At 44.0% G+C, this 24154-nt stretch overlaps 1 protein-coding gene across 10 annotated transcripts in view; it reads right to left on the reverse strand.

Annotated features, from left to right (window-relative positions):
- The window catches only part of BACH2 (BTB domain and CNC homolog 2), a 379609-nt gene that overhangs the window by 68768 nt on the left and 286687 nt on the right, over positions 1-24154 (reverse strand). For all 10 annotated transcript variants that reach the window (XM_021090081.2, XM_021090103.2, XM_021090087.2 and 7 more), the window contains one exon: positions 18782-19036. In XM_021090081.2, the coding sequence (XP_020945740.1) occupies positions 18782-19036 (255 nt within the window). The remainder of the gene's footprint in view (positions 1-18781; positions 19037-24154) is intronic.

The raw sequence follows: 24154 nt of genomic DNA on the forward strand, positions 1-24154 counted from the left end.
TGTGGCGCATCAGTAATGAACCAGGCTAGTACCCATGAGGATGTGGGTTTGATCCCTGGCCCTGCTGAATGGGTTAAGGATCTGTGTAGGTGGCAGTCTTGCCTTGGATCTAGCATTGCTATGGCTGTGGCGTAGGCTAGAGGCTTCAGCTCCGATTAAAACCTCTACCTGGGGAACTTCCATATGCTATTAGTACATCCCTAAAACAAACAAACAAACAAAAAAACCCAACCCCTTCCACCCAGATTTTCCATGAAAAACAAGCTGAGGAGGAAGTAAGGAAGAACCAGCATACTGCTGACCAGAGTAGAAAGCATTTTGCACTAAGTTGTTTTTGTTTTTGTTTTAATGGTCACACCCATGGCATATGGAAGTTCCTGGGCCAGGGATTGAATCTGAGCTGCAGCTGTGACCTACACTGCAGCTGTGGCAACAATGGATCCTTTAACCCACTGGGCTGGGCTGGGCTGGGGATCAAACCTGAGCCTCTGCAGTGACCTGAGCCACTGCAGCTGGATTCTTAACCCACTGCATCACAGCAGGAACTCCTGCATTAAGTTGTTTTATTTTTTTAATTTTGTTTTATTTTTTTGCTTTTTTAGGGCCGCGCCCATGGCATATGGAAGTTCCCAGGCCAGGGGTTGAATCAGAACTACAGCTACCAGCCTATACCACAGCCACAGCAATGAGGGTTCCAAGCCGCATTTGTGACCACAGCTCACAGCACCACTGGATCTTTGATCCACTGAGCGAGGCCAGGGATCGAACCCATGTCCTCATGGATGCAAGTTGGGTTCGTTTCCCCTGAGCCACAATGGGAACTCCCATTAAGTTGTTTTAAACACCACCGTGAGTCTTCCAGGTGCAGGTCCACTAGAGCATCACTTTCTATTTTAACTCACTCCTCTGTAATCTCAGTCACACATGTGTCGGTTCTCTTCATCCAGACGTCGGGCAGGATGGAGAGAAACCACCTCATTACTGCAGGGCCCCCAGTGAATGGCCCCTCTGATTCAGAGGAAACGTGTAGAGGGGGCAAAACAGCATGAGTTCCAGGGACACCCATGAGTCCAGGCTTCTCAGGATCCAGGGGAGACTCCATGGTGTCCTCATTTTTATTTGGCTATGACCTAAATATGTGGAAGTTCCCTGGGCCAGGGACTGAACTCGTGCCACGGCAGCCACCTGAGCCTCAGTAGTGACAACACCTGACCCTTAACCCACTGAATCATGAGGGAACTCCTCATGGTGTCCTCTTTAACAAAGCCCAGCTGGGGATGGAAGCAGCCTTCTTTTTTTTTTTTTTTTTCATCTTTTCATCATTTCTTGGGCCGCTCCCGTGACATGTGGAGGGTCCCAGGCTAGGGGTCGAATCAGAGCTGTAGCCGCCCGGCCTACACCAGAGCCACAGCAACGTGGGATCCGAGCCGCGTCTGCAACCTACACCACAGCTCATGGCAATGCCAGATCTCTAACCCACTGAGCAAGGCCAGGGATTGAACCCACAACCTCACAGTTCCTAGTTGGATTCGTTTCCATTGCGTCACGACAGGAACTCCCTTACTGAACATTCTGACACATCCTTGAAAGAGCAACTACCTGAAGGTGCTCTGTATGCAGCCCAAATGTGAAGTAAGCTGATTGATTTCCAAAGCATGCGTGTGCAGATATTTATATATGTTTGAAAACATCTATGAAAGGACTCTCCTTGTTTTCAATTTCCGCACTTGCAGGTACTGAAATTTCCAGGGTAACAGGAAAGGAGAGATATTCCCCACATCCACTGCTTCCTCCAAAGCTGCCTGAGATCTGACCACATGGTGAGAATTGCCTTCTCTATCGGGGGAGGCAGCGGGTCAGAGGCTTGGAAAACATCTGAGCTATTTTCACTGAAAATAACACCAGTAATTTCCAGAGATGCAACTCTAGAGAACATACAGGAAGGAAGGGCATCTGTAGGTTTCAATAACCTAGGTAAATTTAAATATGAAAAAAGGTCTTAAATTTTTAATAAGAAGAAACTAGAAGAAATCTATTTCCTTTATTGCTTTTCGGGTTGCTTTTCACTGAACCATGGAGATGGTGGAATGCAAGTTCCTGTGGTCCAAGTTAAGGACTCCAGCCCCTCAGGAGACGGGAGGACCCTGAGCTGGGAGGAAGGGGCCAGGGAGCATGGGTGCAGTATTGATGTTTCTGAGGAGAAAACCAATGAGGTTTTGAAATACATGTAACACCATCCTGTGGAGGTGTACTTTTCCAGCATTATGCTCCAGACCTCACCTGATCTTCTTTCTCTCCTTCCCTTCTATCCACTGAACTGTTCAAATAACCTTTTTATTATTACAGAAATGTAAGAATCCATACTGCAGGAAATTGGAAAATGCAGACAAGCAAAACAAAACCCATCATATTCCCCTCATTCACAGGTCACCACTCTGAAGACTTTAGCACACATCCTTCTGGCTCCTTTACACACACACACACACACACACACACACACACACACACACGCACGTATTTTTTTTTTAACCAAACCAAGATCGTACTGGGCCTATTATTACTCAGTCTGCCTTTTCCAATTATTACCACCTTTCCATTTCAGGAAAACTTCCTCTAATACGCAGACCACATTTGGAGTTCGCCAATCCCCCCTACCCCTGAAAGTCCTTTATAACTAGTTTATCCAAACCAGTAACCATTGCAGGACCATATACTGCATCTGGTTTTTAAATCCCTTAAAAACTAAATTCTTGTTTAATTTAGCCCCGTCCCATTTTATGACACTGACTTATTGAAGAAATCAGGCCATTGCTCCTCCAGAACGTCCCACCCTCTGGACTTGTCCCATTGTTCCCTCACGGTGTTGTTAAGCTTATTTTTCTAATCACGGGTTTTTCTCCAACTGGAATTTATACCTGAAGGCTTTATGAGGTCAGTTTATACACTGAACACATCTTTGGGAAGGGTGTGTATTTCATGAATATCATCAGAGGACATTTAGCACCTAGTTGACCCACGAGGAGTGATGCTTGGATTGACCCTTGCCTGGGTTTGTGTGTAGAGACTGTGTGTTGTTACTTTGTGACCAGGTGTGTTGCTTTGGTACTATACTAATGTCCAGCAAACATACATCATAACATTTTTTTTTCTTTTTACAGCCACACCTGCAGCATACGCCATAGCCACAGCAACCCGGGATTCCATCTGTGACCTATGCAGCAGCTTGAGGCAATGCTGTATCTTAACCCACTGAGCGAGGCCAGGGACTGAACCCAGAATCCTCATGGAGACTAGTTAGGTTCTTAACCCGCTGAGCTACAATGGGAACTTCAATGGTTTTAACCATAAGTGATCACCTTTGCCTGAATCTGTTCCTGGCACTTCAAAATACATGGCGCTGGATTGCAAATACTCCTAAGGTGTTTCAGAGGCTTTGTCCTCTAGGAATTTAGTATCTCCTCGGAGGTCCTGTATCCACCTGTGCTAAGCAAGACCTGATGCTCACAGTATCATCTGGGAGGCACACACCTTCAAAGGTCATTTACGGAGCACCTCTACATGTATCCTCAGTCTGATGCACTGTTGGGGCTTAAAGATTCCCAAAATAAATGAAGATAAACTTAAAACCAGCCATCCTGGGTACATCTTGTTCTTAGGAGAGGGACCAGCACTGGAACCTCAGTGTAGGAGCTCAGTTTCAGCTCCCACCCTATTTTCTCTTCTCTTTTCTCAGAGGGATGAGCAATTCCCAGAGTTTCAGCTAGTGCCAATGGACCATTTATCTCGCATCCAAATCTTCAGCTTGGCACTCTCAGTGCCTTGGGAATGTATAAAGTGCTAAGGGTAAATATCAAGCCTCCAGGGCCTCTCTCCCCACCTATGAGTCCCAGCCCCGTCTTCAGGATCCCCCAGCAGGCACATACCTTTGTCAGCTCCTATGGGACCTGGGCGAGCCTCCTGGCTGGGCCCTCCATCTGAGTAGTTGGCTGTTCCAGCCATCAAACATTCCACTGCCAGACAGTTATTCTTGAAACTTTTTCATCATCCCTTTCTGGCTCACAGCGTGTCAGTGCATTCCTGTTTCTTATTCGGTCAAGACTAAATTCTCTTGTCTACACTTTATTCTTTTATAGGAAGGCCCCATGGAATCTGACCACATTTTGAACAATCTCCTCCTGTGTATGACTTGTGCTAAGCAGAGCCAGCTCCTCCAAGCTCTGTGAGTGCTCCTTTCAGGGCCATTGTCACACCAGTGTCACACCTCTCCTGGAGGCCCCCTCCCCACTTGTTCCTTAAGAAAGTCCCATCAACCCTGGGAGTGTTGGTTTTAGGAGAGGGAAGGAAAATCCTGCCCTCCCTCGGTCTGTGGCACAAACAATGGCTAACACAAGGTGGCGTCTACAATGAATGCTCTTGAATTGTTCACACCTTTGATTTCTATGGTTTGTCTTGATTCTTCAACTCTATTGTAAACTCTTTGAAGGAGACGGTCTTGTCTTACATTTCTAAGTTAACCTCCCCATAGAAATGATCTGGGAAATGGTCACGCATTCTATTCCTCTGCTTCTATGAAGTCCTGTACTTAAGCCATCTTGTCCTTTTCACTCCTTTGTCCTTTGAACACACACACACATAAGCACACACACTCCTCTGAAGGTAATTCTGTGTCTGTTTCTACGCCCCCCCTCCCCCGTGTCTAGCGTCTTGCACTGTTATACGATTCTCCTTTAATATAGCTGAAATCCCTCACATGTAGCCAGGATAGTATTTCTTCTGTGAGTAAGAACATCTGGTTGACATCGATTGTAGCAGCCGCAAAGAGGAGACATAGAGAGACTTTGTTAAACAGAACTTGAAAGGTCATCACATTTCTCTCCAGGAGTATCTTGCAAATCTGATGGATTTAAGCATTACCCCCCCCCCCCCCCCCGCCAAATCCCTAGAGTCCCACAAGGTGTGCTGCAAATATCTTCTCTTAGAACCCTGGATACTTCCTACCCTGCGTCTTGGTGGTCCCCATGTTTTTTGTCGTTGTTTTGTTTTTTTTTGCTGAGGCATATGGAAGTTCCTGGGCTAGGGGTCGAAACGGAGCCACAGCCATAGCACCACCAGATCTGAGCTGCATGTATGCAACCGATACCACCAGCTTGCAGCAACACCGGATCCTCAACCCGCTGTGGGAGGCCAGGGATCAAACCTGCATCCTCACCAACACTATGTCGGTTCTTAACCCACTAAGTCACAACGGGAACTTCCGTGGTGGTCCACATTTTCAGTCGTCTCACCTTCCTATGTGCAGGGTACAGTTCAATTCCTGGGTTACTACAGCCCTCCTTGGCAGAAAGAATATTTGCACATTGTCTAAGGTGTTCCCTGGGAAGGAAGAATGACAGTGCAACTTGAAAGTGTCTCTCGTTGTACAAGAGTTCTCATCTTTACACGCCAAGACGCCTGAGGGTCCCTATCTTTCAGCAAACATTTTCCTGGCCTTTTAGGAACATCCTGTTTTCTCCATTCTTCTCTTTTAGTAACTAATAAAACAAGAATAATAGATAAATTGTGTCAGAGGGTCTCTCTGGACAGATCTTGGAAGTGATTTTCACACATAACTCCACTCTAGCCCGAGGTGCTGGACTAGGTTTGGCACATACTTGTGTGGCCACTGCTCTCAGAAACCTCAGTTCTGCCGATGCTGCCTCCACGAATAACGTCACCCAGGCACCACTTTTAGGAAGCATAAGCCATCATCTGGTTTTGCACATAGAGAATTTTTTAAAAATAAAGAAATCCAAAGAACAAAAATGAAGACTTAGAAAAAAAGCATCAGGAAAAAAATGGGTAGCAGTGACATTTAATACTTTCCTTTATACAGCAGAAGGCAAAATGAAATAGTTGTTACTTCAACAAGCTGGGGGTCTGTAATTGTGACCTTCTGTATCCTTCCTTTGATTTTCTTCTAAATGCAGGAATCTTTTGTTGGCTAAATCCCAGCATTTTTTTTTTTTCCCCACTCCCGGGCCAACTCTCTGGCTTGCTTGGGAACAGCTGCCAGTATTTCTCTCTGCTGCCAATCAGTCAAAAAACAGTCTCACATTGGAGGCCTGGCTCCATCCCACCCAGGGTGCTGAAGGCACTCATTTTTTTCACACACAACCTTTGCCAGGCTGCATACAGAAGTCCAGCACAGACAGGAAGCTCACTGCCTCACCAGCGAGCTTGGAGGTGGTGCCAATGTCAGTGAGACAGACTGTCAACATATTTTAGGAGTCCATGGCAGAGTGATAGATCTTACTCTGTGCACCAAGTTAATGAGAAAAAGAATACTTCTGAAATATCAGGGAACCAGTATCAGGAAACCAAAGTGCCATTATTTACTTGCTGCATTCCTGAAAGCAAACACAACCCAACTCTTTGTCTAGCCTGTGATTTGTTTAAGAACCCAAACAAACAGGAAAATAAACAGAAAGATGGGGCTGAGGAGTGCCCACAAGTCCTTCACTCCCTTTGTGCCACTAAGAAGCACAACCACACACCCCTCCAACACCTGGACAGGATGGCTTTTATTAAGGAATTCCTGAACCAATTCCTGGTTTACAGCTTGTCCAACCAAGAAGCTAGGTGTTCTCACCATAAGAAGTGTCTCTTGCGAAACTCGTCTGCTTGCATAAAACCACACACCCACCAGAAATGTCTGGGATGTCCCAACCACAGTGCCCAAGCCTGAAGCAGTCTGGTGACATTCCAAGGTTTTGAATGGAATGCGAATCCATTAAGATTATTAGGTAACTTCACTGATACCCTCGCATTTGTGCCAAATGTTCGAGTTGCCAAAGACAAGACAGAATAAAAACTGACACTTGGATTCCAACTCTGAATATTTTGGTGTGGAAACTGTATTTTCTTGTAACTCATTTAAAAAACACACCATGGGAGTTCCCATCATGGCTAAGTGGTTAGCGAACCCGACTAGTATTCATGAGGACTCGGGTTCGATCCCTGGCCTCGCTCAGTGGGTTAAGGATCTGGTCTTGCCGTGAGCTGTGATCTAGGTCACAGACATGACTCGGATCCCAAGTTGCTGTGGCTGTGGTGTAGGCTGGTGGCTGTAGCTCCGATTGGACCCCTAGCCTGGGAACCTCCATATGCCTCAGGTGTGGCCCTAAAATGACAAAAGGACCAACCAACCAACAAACAAAAACAAAACACACACACACCCCATGCTTTCACTGATTAATTGCCATCTCAGTTTTCAGGAAGCAAAGGGAAATGAGATATAGAATAAATGCTTCTCTTCTGTTCAGCTTTCAGCTAAATAGTCCTGCGTTTTAATTGGCAAAGTAGGGCAGGTAATAACAATGAATAAGAAACCTGTCCTGAGAAACATTGGCTCAAGAGAAGTACCACGACATCATGAGTGACTCAACTATGTACTCAAGAGTGATTACTCTGCATCGATGAAGCCATGCTAATTGGACAATGGCTTGCTGCCAACTCACGTTGGCATGACGTACAATATGCTTGGCTGACAGCCATTATGTCTATCACACCTTTTTTTTTTTTCCTGTAATCTAGATGAGAAGTGGAAATAATTTTAAAAAACTTTCCCCAATGCCTATTCGACTTCTTATCATGAATTAAAACTTTAATTAAGTATCCTGTTAAAGTTCTGGGTTCTATGATTAAATATGAAAAAATAATACTTAAATTACTGATCAAGTGAGGAAATTTACAGCTCTGAACTTTGTCTTTAAAGACATTATTAATTTTAATTGAAATAGCTAAGAGATTCCATAATAGGGGAAGGAAAGAAACATAAGGGACATTTAAATCATACATGGAGAAGAGTTTTAAAATAGGTACACTAGTAACTACTTTTATAAAATTTAATGCAAATAATTTTGCTGTCAAAGGCATTGTTATGAATCCATTTTATTTAAAAAAATTTTTTTTAATGTTAATTTTAATTTTTGTCTTTTCATCTTTTCTAGGGCCGCACTCGTGGCATATGGAGGTTCCCAGGCTAGGGGTCCAATCGGAGCTGTAGCTGCCGGCCTACACCAGAGCCACAGCAACACGGGATCTGAGCCGTGTCTGTGACCTACACCACAGCTCATGGCAATGCCGGATCGTTAACCCACTGAGCGAGGCCAGGGATCGAACCTGCAACCTCATGGTTCCTAGTCAGATTCGTTAACCACTGTGCCACGAAGGGAACTCCATGAATCCATTTTAAAATGTTGATTACTGGAGTTCCCCAGTGGCCTAGCTGTTAAAGGATCTGGCATTGGCAGTGCTGTGGCATGGGTCACTCCTGTGGTGTGGGTTTGATCTCTGGCCTGGGAACTTCCGCATGCCTCAGGTATGGCCAGAAAACCACAAATGTTGATGACTGTGGTTATCTTACATTATACAGGAATAAATAGGTATAGTGAAAGAAATCCTTAAAACTGGCTTTGAAATCAGGTCACTTAAAAATAATTTTCAGACAGGTCTTGGTTTTTGTCTACTTCACTCCTTCTACTGCACCAAAAGAGGAATACATCTCTGCATAAGTTCTTAAAATAGGACTTAGTGGCCTCAGGATTTAGAAAATGTAAGGGGCTTGGGAATAGCTTATACAGTTCAGTTTTAAAATTAGCTATTGCTGTGGCTATTTTCACACCAGCTTTCCCTCCCTCTAGAGCAGCACCACTGAGCAGCCTTACAGATGAAGTCACAATAGTATTAACTCCCCTTTTCATGGCTTTGCTTTATTGCACCTCCATCCGAGACCAAGGCCCAGATTTCAGGGCTAGAAGTCACCTTTGCATTACTATAAATAAGCTCTGCCTTTAGGCAGTTGGAAATTATCAGCACGATTCTAGGACTTGAAATCTTCTTACTTGCCAGCAAATAGTTACCTGGGATATTTTGACTTATTATTTATTTGCTTTTTTTTCATCTGCTGCCAAGTCTCACTAATGCAACTTGGAAGATTGCACCACAGCTTTTAATGAGGATTCTGAGGTAAGAGCCATTTCATCAGGGAAGACTATGCTTTCCTTTTACGGGAATAATAGCACCTTCTGTTTATATAGCACCATCCTTCCAAGAAGTTTAACTTACCACATTTCATGAATGTGAACAGCAGCCCTGCGAGTCAGGCAGGTGACCAGTATTATTACTCCCTGTGCACTCATGTTGAAATTGAGGTCATTCAATGACAACATTTTTTCCCAAGATCCTTCTGAAATGGTTAAGGAGCATTTATGGTTTAGAGAATGAATGGTTAGAGTAACAATCTGCATCTTCTACAATCTGCCTATGTTCTAGGTTATCAAACAGTCCAGCGGTTCTATAGCTCTTGAACTGTCACCTCCTGCGAATTCTCACAAGACCATTTTTTTTTGTCTTTTTGTTATTTCTTGGGCCGCTCCCGCAGCATATGGAGGTTCCCAGGCTAGGGGTCCAATCGGAGCTGTAGCCACCAGCCTATGCCAGAGCCACAGCAACGCGGGACCCAAGCCGCGTCTGCAACCTACACCACAGCTCACGGCAACGCCGGATCGTTAACCCACTGAGCAAGGCCAGGGACCGAACCCGCAACCTCATGGTTCCTAGTTGGATTCATTAACCACTGTGCCACGATGGGAACTCCCTCACAAGACCATTTCTGAAAAGTCAGAGAGTATTTACAAAGATAAGAGAAGTGAGCTCACTTCTCTTCTGAAGTCCGATGATTCTTTCCTTTCTGGATCCAGTTGCCTCCCATCTCCATGGCTTCTCCCTTCCTGTCAACCCAAATATCTCTCCTCTCTTTCTGACCAGCAGAATTTTTTTCTTTCCATCAGGAACCCAGGAGAATTCAAAGACCATCAACCTGTAGCTCAAGCTAGGACTCCAGAAATCATCCTATTCAACTCCATCAACTTCCAGAAGGATGAGCCTTGCTAAGGTGCATCTGCCTCCTTGCTCAGTAATTCCATCCTCTCTCAAGTACTCAAGAGCACTCGTTTAGGGACTGGCCTTCTGTCTCCCGTCTCAGCAAGTTTCCTCTCTCTTTTGGAACTTTCCCATCAGCCCAAGGATGAATCAGGATGGCTCTGCTGTACAAACAAACAAACACCAAATCTTAATGGCTTAACATAAAAGTTGATCCCTCATTCATGTCAGAGTCTGATTTGAGTCAGATGGCTCTTCTCCAACAGTGACTCAAGAATCTGGGTTGCGGTTCCACCACCTAGGAGTTCTCTGACATCAGTTAAATGGATGCGAAAGAAATGAAGAACTCACACCTACTTTTAACAGCCTCGGGCCAGAGATGACTCCCACTCATGTTTTATTGGCTAGATCTAGTTACCCAACATGTCTGATGGTAGACACGGTCTTCCTGTGTGTCCAGGAAAGAGAGGAAAACTGGATATGGGGCAAGACTGAGAATCTTTACTGTGGAGGGCAAGTGCGCTGGAATTTCTTCCTACTTAAAAGCAAAACCGAAATGAAACCCCTTTTGACTCTATTTCCCTCCAGCTACTGGCTCACCTTTCTGCTCCCTTTAACTCCAAAGGCCTCAGAAATGTAGCTTACATTACCTCTTCAAGTCCTTCTCTTCTTCTCTCTAGAACACAACTCTGTTAGTTCTTTTTCTTTTTTTCTTTTTGTCTTTTTAGGGCCGCACCCGTGGCATGTGGAGGTTTCTAGGCTAGGGGTCTAATGGGAGCAGTAGCCGCCAGCCTATGCCAAAACCACAGCAATGCGGGATCTGAGCCAGTCTGCGACCTACACCACAGCTCACAGCAATGCCGGATCCTTAACCCACTGAGAGAGGCCAGGGAATCTGTGCCCTCATGGATACTAGTCAGGTTCATTACTGCTGAGCCACAACGGGAACTCCCCAGTTGGTTCTTGCTTCTATTGCTTCCTCTGAAATTATAAATGGCTTCCATTCAAATTGTTGGATGGTCAATTTTTAGCCTTCACCTTGGCTGTCATCGACACTTGACATAGCTGATCATTTTCTCCACTTTGAAATATTTTCTTTACCTGGCTTACAACACACTAAATTCTTTTTGCTTTTCCTTCTATTTCAATAGTTACTCCTCCTTGGTCTCCTCTGCTGCCTCCTCTTTACCTCTCTGACCTCTTTAATTCCGGAAAGACCCAAGGATCAATCCTAAGACTTGTCTCTCTCTCTCTTTTTTTCTGTCTACACTTATTTGCTTTCCATATCACCAACACTCTGGTATTAAAACTTCTATCTCCAGGCTAGATTTCTCCCATGAATTTCAGTCATGTATAGCCTCCTATTCAGTAGACATCTCTATTTAGATGTTAACAGGCATCTCAAACTTAATATGTACAAAACAGAACTCCTGATCCCGCCCCAACTCCACCATCTGAAACCTATTTTCTTCTGTCTTCACCCATCTCAGATAATGGCAACTCCACCCTTCCAACAGCATAGGCCCCAAACCTTGGAGTTTCATTCTTCTCTTTCTCTGTCATCCTGTATCTAACCTACATGATAATCCCACAAGCTCTGTCTTGAAAATGTTGCCAGAATCTGACACTGATCCCTGCTCCACTCTGCTACAGCCCTGGTCTAGGCCATCAGGTCATGTTTGTTTGCTGCCTCAGCCTCTTAAGGGTTTTCCCTGCTTCTGCCCTTGCCCTCTTTCCATCTGTTTTCACACACAACTGTCTTCTCCCATGAAACCCCCAGGGGCCTCCTAGCTCATTTCAAAAAAGGTAACGTGTCCAAAGGTGACTCTGCAATTTCCCTGACGGCCTCCTCCCACGGACTCCTTCCTCACATGTGGGCCAAAGAAGCCAGGCCCACTCCATCCCCAGGGACTTCTCCTTGCTATTCCTTCTGCCCAGATCACTCTTCCCCCAGGTGTCGGCAAGGCTGTCTCCCTCACCTTCTGCAGGTCTCTCTTAAAAAGTCATCCCTCAAACAGGCCTTTCTCAACCACTTTATATAAAACTGCAATCCCTGTATCCCTGTACCCTCATGTTCCTTAACTGCCCTCCCTGTATTATTTTCCTCAATGGCTCTGACAAAGTTCATGTCATAGTTATGGATTTTCTTTATTTTCTGCTTTTTAGGGACCCACCCGCAGTATAAGGAAGTTCCCAGGCTAAGGGCTGAATGGGAGCTACAGCTGCCAGCCTACACCACAGCCACAGCAATTCAGGATCTGAGCCACATCTGTGACCTACACCACCGCTTGTGGCAACGCCGGATCTTTAACCCACTGAGCGAGACCAGGGATTGAACCTGCGTCCTCATGGATACCAGCCGGATTTGCTTCCACTGTGCCACAATGGGAACTCCTATGAATTGTCTGTCTCTCCTTCTCCCTGACTGGAATCTAAGCTCTGTTTTGGTCATTACGTTCCTGCAGCACCCAGAATAGTGCCTCCTGGTACAGCCTTTGATAAATAGTTGTTGAATGAATGAATAAATGAATGAATGAGGAAACAGAAGCTCCAAGAGGTCAGCTGGCTTGCTCAAGACCCCAGATGCAGTTAGTGCCAAGGTCCTGACTGTGGTCTTTCCAGCCCCTCACAGCTGATGCTCCTCAGCTCCTAAAATTTGCCGTTTCTCCTTCAGAGTCTTGTCTCGACCGTAAGTGAGGGGCTGGCCAAGGGCTGACTCTGTGCTTGGGGTTGGGGAGTGCTCTGCTCTTCTCATCTTGGTCATGCCACTTCCCAAAGACCTCACCCACTGTTTTCTGCCAAAGCTCCTCTCCCCGTGGAGTTATGTTCAGGCTCTGAATGCTCTTGGCATCCTGGGCCGTAGCGTTGAGCATTTTCTGTAGTATTGCGCTCTGAAAGGACTGTCCAAAGATAATCACGACTGTCTCACTGCTTCTTTAAAAGACTGGGCCTAAGCCATCCCAAAGGCATTAACAGCTCTCACAGCCTCTAAAACCTCTCAGAAAACACGATTCCATCATTTCCTTGCTGGCCTCTGCGCTTGGCGGCACAACTGCAGGAACAGTCTTTATTGTACCCTGTGGTGGACAGTTGACAACAAATCCTGTGTTGTTGTTGTTGTTGTTTTTTCCAGAATCCCTCTGGGTCAGTTTTCCTTTTTGTTTAGCATGGCAAAAACAAGATCTGTCACAAAATGGTGGAAGAGAGAAAGTGGAAGAGAGAGGGAAAGCAAGAGGTAGAGACAGAGAGTGAGCAGAAGTCTGAAATGCATTGACACCTCAGGTCCACCTGAAGGGGCCATAGTTACCTCTAACCTATAGCCATTCCTGTGTGTGAATCCTTGCCATTCTCTAGGGAGTGAAGGGACAAGGGAAAAAAAGCCCAAAGAAAGATGCCCGAGCCTTGGCAATAACCTCTCCTCCTCTTGTTTATTTATTTATCACAAGTGAACATTGTAGATAGTTAAGGAATACATGTGACATGGGTAGATGTGTACCCTGTTTATGATTACCATGATAAACAAATTAACGTATCCATTGCCTCCCATAGTTATCGTACGTGTGTGTGTGTGTGTGGTGAGAATACTTGAGATCTACTCTCTTCGCAAATTTCAAGATCATAATACGCTATTATTAACTACAGTCCCCATGCTGTACATTACGCTTCTAGAACTTATTCATCTTATAACCGAAAGTTTGTACCCTTTGATCAATATCTCTCCTTTTGCCCAAACCCTCAGCCTTTGGTAACCACCATTCTCTTCTGTTACTACGAGTTTGACTTTTTTCCTTAGGTGCCAGAAATAAGTAAGAATATGCACGATTTGTCTTTCTGTGTTGGGCTTATTTCACTCAGCATAATGTCCTTCAGGTTTACCCATGTTGTGGAAAAGAGCAGGATTTCCTTCTTTTTTTTAAAGGCTGAAAAATATTCCATTGTGCGTGTGTATGTATGTATGTGTCTGTGTGTGTGTGTTTATATATACTACATTTTTAAAAATCTATATATCTGCTGACAGATATTTAGGTTGTTTCCACATCTTGGCTATTGTGAATAGCGCTACAATGAACCTGGGTTCATACAGACATCTTTTTGAGATAGAGATTTTACTTCCTTTAGATCTATACTCAGAAATGGGGTTGGTGGACCACATGGCAACTTTATTTTTATTTTGTTGAGGAAACTCCATCCTGTTTCCCACAATGGCTCTACATTCCCACCACAGCACACAAGGATTCCCTTTTCTCTAAATCCTTGCCAACACCTGTTATCTTTTGACTTTCTGATAACAGACCAGATGTACAGTCCTCTGTACGACACACCCAAGACTGAATTCAACACTGTGGTGCCACTTCCAGCATGGTCGGCATCCAGCCTCAATGCTCACCCTGACTATAACCAAAGAGGTGTTTGCTGAGGAAGGTTTAAGCCTGAAAGAGCAGTGTAGGAACAGTCTGGCCAGGCTTGGCACATTCACCACTTTCTCTTCATCTTCTAACAGGAAATAGACTTACTAATTATAAATCAGATGTTCTATTTCATTACTTCATGAACATATCAAGGACAAAGCCTTATCTCCTACGATTTGCTGACACACATTCCTGGATGTGCTTTTCTTTTTTTTCTTTTTTCTTTTGTCTTTTTGCTTTTTCTAGGGCCCCTCCCGCAGCACTTGGAGGTTCCCAGGCTAGGGGTCAAATCAGAGCTGTAGCCACCAGCCTACACCAGAGCCACAGCAACGTGGGATCCGAGCCGTGTCTGCCGACCTACACCACAGCTCACAGCAACGCTGTGGGATCCTTAACCCACTGAGCAAAGTCAGGGATCGAATCTACAACCTCATGGTTCCTAGTCGGATTCGTTAACCACTGAGCCACAACGGGAACTCCTGAAAGTGCTTTTCAATGAGGAGTCAACACTCAGGTCATAGAAATCCTAGAGACTATCTGTCATTCATTCCACAACCAAGACAATTCCACTACTGCCTGACTTCCAGAAAGAGGCCTCTATTTTTGCCTTTCCCCACTTTAGCCGAGAGGCTGCACTGGGCACTGTGGTTGGCTCTGCTTTGCAGGTAATGGCGTTGCCGTCAGGAGCCAGGATTTGGGGGTAGAACTGCAGCTGCAGGCCAGAGCTGACTGAGCCAGGGAGCAGGAGCACAGCAGTAACTGGAAGTTTCATAGCTCAAAGACAATGCTAAAGACTCTCAGACTCGGCCACACAGCTGGGCCCTGAAAAGCTCAGCAGGTGGCTGGCCAGGGAGCCAGAGGTGAGCCAAGTGTGAACAAGCCTGGGACAGGGCCAGAAGGTGATTTCGTGATGGATGATGATGAAGTTTAAAGATTTCCCAGGAGCTAATCAAATGCTTTTTCTGTCATCATATGAACCAAATGCCAGTTAGTTCCAGGCAGCTTCTTTCCAAGGTAGTGTTTGGGATGTTTGTTGATTTACCACTTAATTCAAATTCTATGAAGTCATTCACTGAGCTAAGTGGGACAATGATCACAGAGCCTGCAAGGACCTTTCAGCCAGCACACAGCAATGAGAGAAAACAATGCCTGGTGCTTGGAGCTGCAGGAAGGGGCTCAGAGCAGAGGGAGGGGCTCTTGGAAGGGAGGCCTCAGAAACTATTACAGGCCCACCAAGAAAAACACCGTGGGGGCTGGCTTGCCGGCCGCACCAGAAAGATGCTTAGAGCGGGGTTACTGACAAGAGGAATTCACGTTTCATAGGAAGAAAAAGAGAAGTGTCTCATTATATCTGAAGGTTTCAGGCACAGGAATAACCACAATGTTTTAATGGTTTGGAGATGCAGATGATGTAAGGAGAGAAACCATCTTCCATGACTAGGAAGGAAGAAAGTCAACACTTAGCATGTTCTCACTTCACTGGAACCTAATCAAAAAGATCACATAGCAGATTTTTGTGTGGCATCTATAGAGCATTCCTCTCCAAAGAGAGCTCAGAGCCAAGGAAATAAGGGATTATCAGGGGTTTGATCTTAAAAGAAACTTATAGGTTAGATTTTACTGCCTTGGAATTATTGTATTATGATAAATATTTAAGGACTTCAGAATTTTATTTATTTATTTATTTTTGTCTTTTTAGGGTCGCACTCTTGGCATATGGAGGTTCCCCGGCTAGGGGTCAAATTGGAGCTTGCAGCCTCTGGCATATGCCACAGCCACAGCAACGCCAGATCTGAGCTGTGTCTGTAACCTACATCACAGCTCATGGCAACAGCAGATCCTTAACCCGCTGGGGGAGGCCAGGGATTGAACCTGCGTCCTCACGGGTGCTAGTCAGGGAGCTCTGGGACTTCAGAATTCTAGGTTTGTTTTTTTTTTTTACAGGTAAGAACTGGGGCTCAGAATGGTTAACTGACTAGACCAGGATCACAGAGCTGATTGGGGGCAGGCCCGTGCTTAGGACACATGGTCCAAGGAGTCTCCAGGTGGGGTCAGCAGTCATAGGAGAGAGATTGCATAAATTGTGGTTTTTCATTTGTAAATATATTTTAATATAATCTATTTTTTTTTGGAAACCAGTGAAAAACATAAAAACGAGGTGGCTCTCAAAGAGATAACAAATAATAAAGCAACGGTGAACTCCACCTCCTTCCTAAAAACATTCTGGGTAATTACTAGTTTTTCAGATATTTTCAGAGGATTCTAGAGTTAGAGTAAATTCAAAAGGCACTCTTGCTGCCTCTCTAGAGAAGAAGGATCTTACATTTGACAAATGTCTACCAGTTTAAATGTAAACTTTTTTTTGACTGCATCCATGGCATGCACCCATGTTTCTGGGCCAGGGATCCAACCCACACCATGGCAGTGACAACCCCTGGTCCTTAACCCTGGAGGCCACCAGGAAACTCTTAAATATGAACTTTCATACTTAATCTTCTCACCTATTGACGGGTTAAATATTCGCCCATTAATGCAGATGAGGACAATTCAGCTCAGGATCAGCAGGTCACACGCAGCTGCCATTCCTGGGCCTTCCCACATAACTTGGTACTTAGGCATGTCCCTCCCTACCCCAGCCCCCACTTCATTATCCTCGACTGATTTTTCCTTTTGCTTCTGCTACTGGGATCTTTTTAGGTATCTACTTGCCAGTGGTGTGAGGAGTAGTAATGGTTTTTTTTTTTTTTTTTTTTTTTCGTATACATCCATGCAGAAGTTCCCAGGCCAGGAATCAAACCTGAGCCACAGCAATGACAATGTTGGATCCTTAACCTGCTGCACCACTAGGGAACTCCGTGGATACATAATAAGGAATATTAATGTGAAAATGCCTATGTAGCCCTCACTTTGTCAGCCGGCCACTCTCCTACTATGCAAGATTAACAGTAGAAATTCCTTGACAAGGGACTGGATCTGGTACCCCTCTGACTTCCACATATCTTGTTTGCTTGTTTGTTTTTTATATTGAAATTGAATGTCTTTCTGTGGAGCCAGTGATTGCCCCGCTACTTCCTACTTTTTTTTTTTTTTGGTCTTTTTTGTTGTTGTTGCTATTTCTTGGGCCGCTCCCCCAGCATATGGAGGTTCCCAGGCTAGGGGTTGAATCGGAGCTGTAGCCACTGGCCTACGCCAGAGTCACAGCAACGCGGGATCCGAACTGCGTCTGCAACCTACACCACAGCTCACGGCAACGCTGGATCGTTAACCCACTGAGCAAGGGCAGGGATCGAACCCGCAACCTCATGGTTCCTAGTCGGATTCGTTAACCACTGCGCCACGACGGGAACTCCTACTTCCTACTTCTTATACACAAACTGCTTCACTCATTTACGTGATTTGCCAGGTCTTTGGAGGCAGTGGGTCTGTGACTCGGGGATTTAATGCCAGCTGTACTCATTAACACCTCCTGCAGGGTGATTGGGTCTTTGGTTTCTCTTAGGGGTGCTATGAAGAGCTTCTCTGTGGATTGTGGATCACTGCACAACACTGAGGCTCTCTTCGCATAGACTACGGGCATGAGCTGTACCCATGGGAGTTGTGCAGTGCACAGCCTGTGCAACTGCCAGTGGCGGCCCCAATGTTATAGACAGTGCTGATGCACAGGGAATGATTCTGGCCCTGAACACAAAGCCTAAGGCTGCTCAATGTTATCCTTAGTACCACAAAAATAAAGAGGAGTCAGGATGATGGAAAACAAGAAACCATATGCACAGTTCAAAGGGGTAACCAATTTAATGGTTTGTTGTGAAGTCCATCTTTTGAGTTCTGGCAGCTCCAACCATCCAACTGAATGTCATCTCTGGACAGAACAAGTCCAGCTACTAGTGTCCCCAGAGTACAGAAATGACTGGATTACCAGAAGTATTTAAGAAACCTGCGCAGGGTATTTTCAACAATGGTGAGAAAAGCTAGTTTACACTTCTTAGAATCTTACTATATTAACTGTGAAAATTACTGCTGGCTTTTTACTTCCCCCACTCCCCCAGGCAAGGAAGGGGCTGTGAATACTTTCATTCTTTTACTCTCAAGGGAAACCAAGCGTTCCTTCAACCATTTGAAAGAGAAAAATCATCACGACAGTCCCAGTGATTCAGATCCTACTCCTAGGACTGTACCAAACTTCGGTCGAACTACTCAAAACCCGAAGGGTAAGTGAACTAGAAACTGCAAGGGGCTGTGAGCCACAGGTGAGGTTCAGATTCATGCCTCCGAGACTTGAAACGCATCAAATAGAAACTGGTTACGCCACAAAGCTAACGTGTGGGTGACTTGATCATCAGCCCCCGAGCGGCATGTGGCACAGGGCCTACCTTCCGGGTTCTCCCCAGCCACCTGGCCCCAAGTCAGTAAGCCTCCGCTAGCAACCACACCAACAAACCAAACTACTGTACCTCCTCAGGCAAGCTGACCACCAAGTCATGTTTCGTCTGTCCAACCAGCGCCTGCCAGAAGTATTCACTGCACGCGGCCAGCACAGCCCGGTGGGCCCGAAACTCCTTCCTCTCCACGATCAGAGTCACGTCACAGAGAATATCCTTTTTGCGCTGGTCATTGAGGCCCAGGAGGATGTTGGTGCAGTGGACTGTGGACTCATACACATACATGGGGGAGTCAGGCTTCTCATCCACAGACATGCCGTTCACACCCTGAAAGAAAGAAAGCAAGCAAGCCTGGGTCACCACAGCTTCCTGAATCAGAGAGAGACTGAGAAAGAACCACTGCCCAGAGCCAAGCCAAAATGAGTGGATTGCCCGTTAGCATCTTCACGCCCAGCTAGCGTCAAGAGCTCAGAAAATGATCTGGAAGGGTGGGTTTTACCCCATGGACACAAAGCCAGGTCTTTTTTTTTTTTTAATTACAGTTGATTTACAATGTTCTGCCAATTTCTGCTGTACAGGAAGGTGACCCAGTTTTACATATACATACATTCTTTTTCTCACATTATCCTCTATCATGTTCCATCACAGGTGACTGGATATAGTTTTCTGTGCTCTACAGCAGGATCTCATTGCTTATCCACTTGAAATGCAATAGTTTGCATCTATTAACCCCAAACTCCCAGTCCATCCCACTTCCTCCCCCACCCCCTTGGTAACCCCAAGTCTGTTCTCCATGTCCATGAGTTTGTTTCTTTTCTGTGGAAAGGTTCAGTTGTGCCATATATTAGATTGCAGATATAAGTGATATCATATGGTATTCATCTTTCTCTTTCTGACTTACTTCACTTAGTATGAGAGTCTCTAGTTCCATCCATGTTGCTGCAAATAAAGTCAGGCCTTTTAATGGAACACCCCAAACACTCAAAACACATAAATACTGTAAAACTTGGTAGTTTTGATGTTGTTAGCCAACTGAAAGGGAACTTTCACATATACAGAGTCCCAGTACAAGTATTAACTGGGCTTTGTGTTAAGAGGAAATGAATCATTCTGAAGTATTGGCAATGCTGCCTTGATGAAGTGCATGTGAGTTCCTAGGCTAAAATTTGGCTAAGATGCCAAGCAGAGTAAATACCTAAACACAATACATTAATTTCACATGTGAACTGAACTGAATGTGAATGAAGGAGCAGATATGGCCAGCTATGGCCATTGCCCTCCGCACTTCAAGACAAAGCATGGCCCCCATAATGCTACTGTTGTCACAAAAGGCTCTTGAAAAGAAGCGGCTGTGTGCTGCCATTATCCCAGCAGAATGGATGTACATACTCTTTAAGGACACACAACATATCACATGAAGAGTTAAAAAAAAAACGTGTATTCAACAGTGAAGATTACTGCTGAAAAGCATTCTCTGCTTTAAAGTGTCCACTGATATACTAAAAAAAACCCCAACATAATTAATTTACATAACCATTTTTCAGTAATGTTTAGTTTATACCAGACAGAATTTCAATAGTGATTCTTACTGCTTTTTTGGCTATATTCTTCTTTATTTTTAAAGAGTCAACATACAATAAACTGCATATACTTACGATATGCAATTTGATATGTTTTGCATCTATAGGCACCTGTGAAACCATCATCAAGACACTGAACATATCCTTCACCAACCAAAGTCTCTTTAAGCCCCTTAACAGTCTCTCTCTTGCACCCTTCTGTTCATACATGGATAGATATCTGTGTGTGTCCAGCTTCTGCTTATTACAAATCAAGGTGCTATGGACTAGTGTATATGTCTTTCAATGAACACATGCTTCCATTTCTCTCCTGTAAACACCTAGAGATAGAATATATGGATCATTCAGTATGTACAAATCTAACCTTTAAAGAAACTGCCCCTATTTTCTAAAGTGGTTGTGCCATTTCACATGTTCAACAGTAGTGAATGAGAGTCCTGTTCTGTCCCATCTTTGCTACCAGGTGTATGGTTAGTCTTTCTAATTTTGGCTGTTCTGATAGGTATACTGTGGTATCTCTTTGTGGTTTTAATTTGCTTTTCTCTAATGACTGAAAATATTGAGTATCTTTCATGAGCTTATTTGCCATCTATTTATTTTCTTTGGAGAGATGTCTATTTAGATTCTTTGCCCATTTTTTACTGGGTTGTTTCCTTAAGTTCTTTGCAATAAAAGATCTTTATCAAAGATATGTGATTTGCAAATATTTTTTTCTAAGTCTGCAGCTTGTTTTTTTATTCTCTTAACAGTGTTTTTCAAAAAGCAGAAACTCTTCATTTGATGAAATCCAGTTGAGCAATTTTTTAGTGGATTATGTTTTTGCTGTCATATCTTTTTTTTTTTGGTCCTCTTTTTTGGCCACCCCACAGCATATGGAGTTCCTGGGCCAGGGATCAAATCTGAGCCATAGTTTTGACCTAAACAGTAGCCGTGGCAACACCAGATACTTAACCCACCGTGCTGGGCCAGGGATCGAACCTGTATTCTAGCACTCCCAAGACACTGCCAGTCCTGTTGCACAACAGTGGGAACTCCTGATGTCATATCTAAAAAATTTTTGCAGAAATTTGAGTTCCCATCATGGTTCAGTGGTTAACGAACCTGACTGGCATCCACGAGGATGCAGGTTTGATCCCTGGTCTCGATCAGCGGGTTAAGGATCCAGTGTTGCCGTGAGCTGTGGTGTAGGTTTCAGATGAGGCTTGGATCTGTCGTTGCTGTTGCTGTGGCATAGGCCAGCGGCTATAGCTCTGACTGGATCCCTAGCCTGGGAACCTCCATATGCCACAGGTGTGGCCCTAAAAGGAGAGAAAGAAAAAAAAATTTTTTTTGCATAAACCAAGGCCATATCATTTGTCGGATTTATACCTAGATATTAATATTTTGAATGTAATTATAGTTTTGTATTTTAATTTAAATTTCTGATTTTTCATTGCTAGTATATGGAGATATAAATGATTTTTGTGGATTGATCTTATATTCTGCAGCTTTGCCTAGCCAGCTTATTAGTTCCCATAGCCTTTTTTGAGTGGGAGGTAGATTCCACAGATTTTCTTCTATATAGAGAATAATGCTGTCTGTAAATGAAGACATTTTACTTCCTTTCCAAACTGGATAATTTCAATGTTTTTTCTTGTCTTATTGCATTGGTTAGAACCTCCAGTTCAATGTTGACTAAAGTGGTAAAAGCAAACATCCTTGCCTTGTTCCTGATGTTGGGGACATAACATTTTCGGACTTTCACTGTTATTTATGATAATAACCATAGGTGTCTCATTGAAGAACCTATCTAGCTGAGGCTTTCCAGTCCTATTTTTTTCTGGGAGGTTTTCATTTTTTGTTTTTTCAAATCTTGAATTGATGCTGAATTTTGCCAAGTGCCTTTTCTGCACCTACTGATATAATCACGGTTTTTCTTTATTAGTATGTTAATATAGTGAATAATATTGTTTATTTATTTATTACTTTTTAGGGCCACATTCACAGAATATTGAAGTTCCCAGGCTAGGGGTCAAATCTGAGCTATAGCTGCCAGCCTACACCACAGCCACAGCAACACAGGATCTGAGCCATGTCTGTGACCTACACCACAGCTCACAGCAACACCAGATCCCTGACCCACTGAGCGAGGCCAGGGATCAAACCCGCATCCTCATGGATACTAGTTGTGTTCATTTCCACTGCATCACAATGGGAACTCTTCATATATATTAAACCTGGTTTTAGTATTAGGGTAATGTTGGTCTCACAAAATGAACTGGGAAGGATTTCTTCCTCTTCAATTTTCTAGAAGCGCTTGGGTAGAAGTGGTTTCATTTTTTTCCTTAAATATTTGGAGTTTTTGATATTATACCACTTAATGTAGAGTATAAGAACCTCATAATAGTATGCTTCCGTTTCTCCCTTCCTGGACTTTGTGCTATTGCTGTCATGTAATTTACTTCTACAAATGTTATAAATTCCACACACACTGTTACTACTTTTGTTTAAACAGTCAATTTTAAAGAGATTTCAATAAGAGAAAAGGCTTTATATATATATATATATATCTTATACACACACACACATACATACATACCTTTCCTTTCTATTTGAAAGACTTCTAATATGACTTGCAATGTGGGTTTGCTAGTGTCTTAGTCTGCTCAGGCTGCCAAAGACCAGAGACTGGGTGGCTTAACAACAGGAATTTAGTTTTTACAGTTCTGGAGGCTGGGAAATCCAAGATCAAGGTGCTGGCCTATGTGGTTCCATGGTAAGGAGTCTATTCTGGGCTTACAGATAGCACCTTCTAATTGTGTCCTTGTATGGCAAAGAGAGAGAAAGATCTGGTCTCTCTGTCTCTCTCTTTTTTTTTTTTTTTGGACTTTTTGTCCTTTTTTTAGAGCCACACCCGTGGCATATGGAGGTTCCCAGGCTAGAGGTCCAATTGGAGCTGGATCCAGCAGTGCTGGATCCTTAACCCACTGAGTGAGGCCAGGGATCAAACCCACAACCTCACGGTTCCTAGTTGGATTCATTTCCGCTGCGCCACGATGGGAACTCCTGGTCTCTCTTTTTTATTGAGAACACTGATCTCATCATAGGGCTTCTAGTCCTTATGACCTCATCTAAACATAATTACCTCCCAAAGGCCCCTCCTCCAAATACCATCACATTGAGGGTTGGGGCTTCAATATATGACTTTTGGAAGAACATAAACATTCAGTCTACAATAGCATTTGTTTGTCTTAAGATGTCTGTTGCCTTCATTTTTGAAAGTTATTTTTGTGGGCTGGATTCTACATTGATGAGTTTCTTCCCTTTCAGCACTTGGAAAGATGTCATTGCACTGTCTTTTCATGTGCATGATTTCTAACGAAAAATATGCCTTCCTCCTTACTTTTGCTTCTCTCTATATCATGTTTCCCCCTCTAGCTACTTGTAAGATTCTATCTTTATCACTTGTCTTTGAACAATTTGATTATGATGTGCCTTGATGTAGTTTTTTCATTATTCTTGAGCTTCTTAGATGGGTGGTTTTATAGTTTTCATCAAATTTGGAAATATTTCAGCCATTATTTCTTCAAATATTTTTGCCAAATATTTTCCCTGTTTCCTAATTTGACCTTAATTCCTTTCACAGTAATTTTCATCTCACAAACTGTGGTTCTTACCTCTGAAAGTTTAATTTTGGTCTTTTAAAAATATCTTTCAGGAGTTCCCGTTGTGGCGCAGTGGTTAACGAATCCGACTAGGAACCATGAGGTTGCGGGTTCAGTCCCTGCCCTTGTTCAGTGGGTTAACGATCCGGCGTTGCCGTGAGCTGTGGTGTAGGTTGCAGACGCGGCTCGGATCCTGCGTTGCTGTGGCTCTGGTGTAGGCC

This window comes from Sus scrofa, chromosome 1 (assembly GCF_054392235.1).
Source record: "Sus scrofa isolate SSC_HxYL_T2T_F1_AM1 chromosome 1, Sscrofa_HxYL_maternal_Yorkshire_Landrace_v2.0, whole genome shotgun sequence".
NCBI lineage: Eukaryota > Metazoa > Chordata > Mammalia > Artiodactyla > Suidae > Sus > Sus scrofa.